Raw genomic sequence first — 6,000 nt, 5'->3', positions numbered from 1 at the left:
CAATTAGAATTTCTATCTACTCATTTCAAGACATTTAAATAGCTATTAGATGAGAATTTCCATCAACTCATTTCAAGACATTTAAATAGCTATTGGATTAGAATTTCCATCAACTCATTTCAAAACATTAAAATAGCTACCATGAACTGAAAGATGCTTATTCATTATGGCGAATATGGAGACAAATTATTGTAATGTAATATTTACTATTACCTATAAAAACTTCGGAGACTTTGAACCTATGAAATCTAAGACCCTGGATGGGCATTGAAGTAGATAGACAGATTTAAAATCTATTATATCATAACAGAGAAACAAGATCAATAATAATTACAGTGTGCAGTTACAAGAACAAAACCATCTCACTTGAATTGCATTGAAGTAGATAGACAGATTTAAAATCTATTATATCATAACAGAGAAACAAGATCAATAATAATTAATGTGTAGTTACAAGAACAAAACCATCTCACTTCCTAGATTTTTTTAATAGTGTCAACTGAAGGTTTCAAAAGTATTAACATGCTTCCATCAAAATCAGTCACAAAATTCAAAGCTATGGTTTTGTCAGATAACCTATATGCTGTAAAATAATAAACAAATATGGTGAATCATTTGCCTATACCCATATAGTTTTTGAATCTTCCCTAGGTGTTCAGCTATGTACTGGTGCTCATCTAGTTTAATTGTGCCGAGATACTGAAACTTTCTACTCTGAATTTACTCTAATTCAGAGCTGTCAGAAGAGCTTCCACAACCCAGGATCCGGCTCAAAAACCAATGAGTCACTTCACTAGATCCATGGTGTTTTCCCCATTGTAAGCATTCTTCTGTGCATTGATGGATGTCTATTATAATTACACAGATCCTGAAATAAATTGCTTCGGATTTAGTCTAATTCACTGGCAACGTAGGACTTACAAGCTTCTAAATAAGCTGCGACAATAATCACATAGCACATAAATTTCTTCAATGAATTGAATGAAAGATTTTAATAATGTACACGAGACCAAAGCAGCCTATGTGACCCGCATGCTAGCACACAACCCCAGAAAACGCAAAAGAACCATAAACTAAAACTCGAATGAATAACTATAGATTGAGAGTCACTCTTGAATGCCATACCTAGCATCAACAAAGCATCTTGGACGGAGGAAAAATTACATATGCAGCCTACATGGAACTCTCAGAGAAATCAGGTACGGTTATAACATCCACACAAAGATCATACCGGCTTAGCATCTCTCTCTTCCTCACCTCCGACCAATGATTGCTTATACTGCTCTCTGTGTTTACGTTGTTTGCTGTATATGACCCAGAATATTATTGAAAACATCACACCAGCTGAGATTATTACTAATCCTATGTAAACCCACTTTAGATGTTTTCGAAGACCAGGGCAATCTTCTCTGGATATAAAACTGAATGTGTCCCTCACAAAAGTACAGTCCTCCAGGTCTACAAGAAATGGAGTATAGTGGTACAAGCCATAGCTGATATTCACTGCTGTTACCAGCTGACTGTAAATACTTGGTGTTATCCTTCCAGTTGTTACACACTTCCCAGATGACGAAACTTTACAGGTGTAATTTTGCCAGACCTACAATTGCAAGAAGAAATAACATCAGCCAAGACTAGATTGAGCATCTTATCGATTTTAAGAACCGTACTCGCCAATAGTAAATAGAGTTACCTGTGGTGCATCTGTGAAATTTACTTCTCCGGCATTGCAATGCCGATCAGACAGCTGTGAATTGTAAGGATTGCAGAGGGTGGGCACTAGAGGACCAGATTGGTTATAAAAAACAGGACCAGCATTTGAAGGCAAATTTCTATTGGCAATATTATTTAGCACATTGTTGACAACATCCACCACTTTGCCAGTTACTTCCTTGCTTTGGTTTAATGACTGATTTGCAGTTGCAGGATCCACACAAGGAAGAATTTCATCGAGGGTTGTGTTTGCATAAGGGTGTGCAACCCACTCTTCCATTGCAACGCAAGTATCTGAAACCGAACTGGAACCCAAAAACAAAAAAAAACCACTGGTCAACGAACATTGCTTAAAAAAATAAAGCCAAACCCCAACTAAGTATTTTCCAGTAAATGAAATCACAAAATAAGTAAATGTCCATTCCTATTTATAATTAAAATTGTGAATAACATCTGTTAAGAAAGCAAGTCTGGGCACAACAATAGACCTTGTAAGTGGTTAAAAACGCTACTTAATAAGTTCTTCATATATGCAAAAAAGCTAAAATAAACACTCAAATTTTAGATGTAACATCCTAATTGCCTTTTCTCAGAGATAAATTGGCTACTAAGATCAAAACTGATAAAAACAAATACATATCAACCGGGGAATTCCTTGGCCAGTTATTGAAGTCTATTTCCAAGAGGACATGCTCCTCTAGCACCCCAGGCCTTCAGTCTTCTCATGACAATAAATCATAAACAATGGGCGTTGTTCAAAAACGAATCAACCAAGCACATTACTTGAGAAACCATTATAGTCTCCTTGTTGCACCTTATATGAGGAACAGCAAGAACCTGAGCAAACATGTTTATATCAAGTTCCAGTGAATTCTTTGACCGATTATAACAGTGAATTTTTCAACAGGCATGTTCGTCTAAAACTTTACATCTTCTGCAACTATCATGCAGACTCCGCATGAAATCAAGATACAAATCGAGATCTGTCAAGGAGGCACCAAGCTTTATTACTTAAGAATGTCTGCAAATTTGACTGTGAATCTGCTATCAGTATCGAAATTTTAACAGCTTGGTAGAAACAAAATTTAACTTCTAGCCTAGCAAATTTGATGCGAGGCAATTAAAAATGCTCCTGTTGAAAATCAAGCTGAGACTTATAACTTAACAGAATTATGGCAGTGTTCCAGTAGATCAGGGTCCAAACGCAAATGATACTGGCAAATCATGACCTGGGAAGATAGAACACCAAAAATTTATAATACAGTTGATAAGCTGTGAGGATATGATTTATGGTTTACCTTCCGTTTCTCTATCCAAAGGTGTGTGTACGAAGGATGTGTTCTTGATGAGGATTGTCAGAGACATTTGAGAAAGGAAAGGCTTTACATGCTAAGGAGCACCCTAAGTGATTTTTTCATCAGGCATGTTTGTCTAAAACTTCACATCTTCTGCAACTATAATGCAGACTCCACATGAGATCAAGGCATCAGATACAAATCAAGATCTGTCAAAGAGGCATCGAGCTTTATTAGTTAAGAATGTCTGCAAATTTGAGCGTGAATCTGCTGCTCAGTATCAAAATTTAAACAGCTTGGTAGAAACAAAGATTAACTTCTAGCTTAGCAAGTTTGTTTTGAGGCAATTACAAATGCTGCTGTTGAAAAGCAAGCTGAGAATTTTACAGAATTTTGGCAGTGTTCCAGTAGATCAGGGTCCAAATGCAAATGATTCTAGCAACACCAAGGAATCAACCAAGCACATTACTTGAGAAGATAGAACACCAAAACTTTAGAATACAGTTAATAAGCTGTGAGGATATGATTTATGGTTTACCTTCCATTTCTCCATCCAAAGGTGTGTATACGAAGGATGTGTTCTTGGTGAGGATCGTCAGAGACATTTGAGAAAGGAGAGACCTTACATGCTAAGGAGCACCCTAAGTGTAATGATTTGCACACCATGAATCACCATCTCTTGCAAGAAAGGTACACGTTGAATTTGACTGTTGACTTCCCAAGATATAAGTTTATTGTTCGAAACTCTTAGATCCAAGCCATCAGAATAGTACTAAAGCAATTAGACATCTAGTCACAACAAACAAAGCTGTCCAATAAAACTCTGACGCAACTATACAGGAACTCAAAACAAAGAAGTATCCAGCATACCAAGCAGTAACTTGAACAAAGAGGGTTTTCAACATCATAAATTATCCTGTTGCTGATTCCTCCAAACATATTTCAAATGATCTACAGAGCGTCCTGCTCTAGCATCCTGATCTAGACACCTAGCACACTTGACTGGCATTTTCAACTCCACATTTCGATCACAGATTCCTCTCTCCATCTCCTTTCAAGATTTTTACTTTTGTGCTAGCTTTCCGTTTCTTATCTTTTAGTTCAGGCCAAGTATTGTCAATTTCCTAGTATTTTACCCAGTCACTACATATTCATATCAAGTCAAATCAAACAGAGAAAGAGATAATAATCAATAGCATCCAGCTCTCATTAGAAACTGAAGTTGGATCTCATTTTCTTACTTCGGATGAATGATAATGATTTGGATCCTAGTTTATGTATCTAGGCTAGGATCCCATTTATATACATTTTACTACATAAACAGGACAGAACAAAATGTCCTCAAACTTGAAGCAATATACACCACTTGATCACATGAAAGAAACCTCAATCAATTAAACCAAAGTGAAAAATATATGACAGGGGAAGGGTGAGAAGGAAGTGAGAGGAGGATAGGGAAAGAGATGGAGAGACAAGCCAAATGCAAGGGAATAAGAGGGAGAGAGAAAATATATATTTATAGAAAGAAATTGAATTTATAATATACAGAATGCTTAAATTTCCATTGGCTACTAGTCTATGATAACAAGCATCTGCATTTCAGGAACTCATCAAGTATTAAACGTGATCAGGCAAGCATAGTAAAGACTTAGCGGGACAAGATATACTTGCTGAGATAACAAAATATGCCAAGCAAAGACTTAGTGGGACAAGATTTACTTACTTGCTGAGAAAACAAAATACGCCAGAAAGGATGAATGTTGCTGCCACAAGAAACCAAGCAACTAGGACCAATCTGAGGAATATAGCAGAAACAAATATGCACTGAGGAATGTGAAAAATTATCTCTGTCAACTAGCTTAACCATTGCATATTTCAACTTGAGGAAAGAAATCACCTAAACCTTTTAAAAGATAACTTACATGTAAACTAAAAATTTAAACCCGAGAATAGAGAAGACTGTTAGCCAGCAATACAGAAATAAATTAGTTCCAACATATTCAAAAAAGAAAAGGAGTATAAATAAAATACACAATGAATCAAAGTTATATAAATTCATTTATATGAACAGTGAAAAGGAGAGGAGGGAAATGCACCAAGCCCAAGGAAAACCAGAAACAACATAGCCCCAGCAACCACAATTAAGATAATTCGCCTGCATCAAATTCCCATCCTTTAGCCACAAAGCGTAATATAAATAATCTCAATGCACTTCCCAAACAAGTGCCTCACTATATTAGATGATTGAACGACTCTGTAGGATAATTTAGAACAAATGCCACACAGGTTACTTACACAATGTCAAGAACATGGTCTATTCTCCGAGAATTGTCCTCTGTTTTGAACTCCAGATTATTTGCTTCCGTTTTCAATTTTCTATTCAAAGCATCAATCTTTTGCTGCTCACTGACAGGGAGAAAAACTTGGTCTACACCTGTAGTTTTTGCAAGGGCCAGATAGTCTGACAAATTTCTAAGGTTCTGAACTGTTATTTTGGATTGGTCGACAACATAATCCAATGTATGAGATATGTTGTGATGAAACTTCCCTTGTCCCACATAAAGCAAGATACTTCCAGCTCTGCAAACAAGCAGAAATATGCATTCATATCTCTGAATATCAATAATTAATAATGATAAATTGAATACATCACAGGAGTAAACAAAATTCAAGCCCCATGACACCACTGAAAAAAAAGAGTTTTAAATTGTGCATTTTAGCGATAGAGAAGAAAAGCATGTGGTCCTCATATTCTCAAGCTAAAGCCTTATCCTGAAATGTAAAAAAAAAGACCGTTTTTCATCCAAATTAATTAAAAGTTAGTAAGATCCTGTGTCCCAAACAAGATCTAAGAAAAAAGTGCCAAAAAAGTATCACTCGGGACTAGAAAAATCTTGTATGGATGGAAGCATTTTAAGCTTAATTCACAGCTATCTCCAGTTGAAATGAAAATATATAAATCAAACATCTGCTAGTTGAGAAAAATAATACT

At 36.0% G+C, this 6,000-nt stretch overlaps 1 protein-coding gene across 2 annotated transcripts in view; it reads right to left on the bottom strand.

Annotated features, from left to right (window-relative positions):
• Positions 1-388: 388 nt before the first annotated feature.
• The window catches only part of LOC149556190 (uncharacterized), a 46,078-nt gene continuing 40,466 nt past the window's right edge, over positions 389-6,000 (bottom strand). The window contains exons 4-10 of one of the 2 annotated variants that reach the window (XR_016364646.1): positions 5,304-5,588; positions 5,105-5,163; positions 4,931-4,967; positions 4,732-4,803; positions 1,694-2,018; positions 1,126-1,600; positions 389-868 (exon numbers count right to left, since the gene is read on the bottom strand). Coding sequence is in view for 1 of the 2 variants with exons in the window: in XM_089830317.1 (XP_089686443.1) it covers positions 1,226-1,600; positions 1,694-2,018; positions 4,732-4,803; positions 4,931-4,967; positions 5,105-5,163; positions 5,304-5,588 (1,153 nt within the window). In the remaining variant the exon portion in view is untranslated. Of the gene's footprint in view, positions 869-953; positions 1,601-1,693; positions 2,019-4,731; positions 4,804-4,930; positions 4,968-5,104; positions 5,164-5,303; positions 5,589-6,000 lie in introns of those variants that run through there. The other variant, XM_089830317.1, reaches the window with a different exon arrangement.

This window comes from Cupressus sempervirens, chromosome 5 (genome assembly GCF_028749045.1).
Source record: "Cupressus sempervirens isolate cs-2001-9-10 chromosome 5, ASM2874904v1, whole genome shotgun sequence".
Lineage (NCBI taxonomy): Eukaryota > Viridiplantae > Streptophyta > Pinopsida > Cupressales > Cupressaceae > Cupressus > Cupressus sempervirens.
This window is presented reverse-complemented; position numbering and strand designations above follow the sequence as displayed.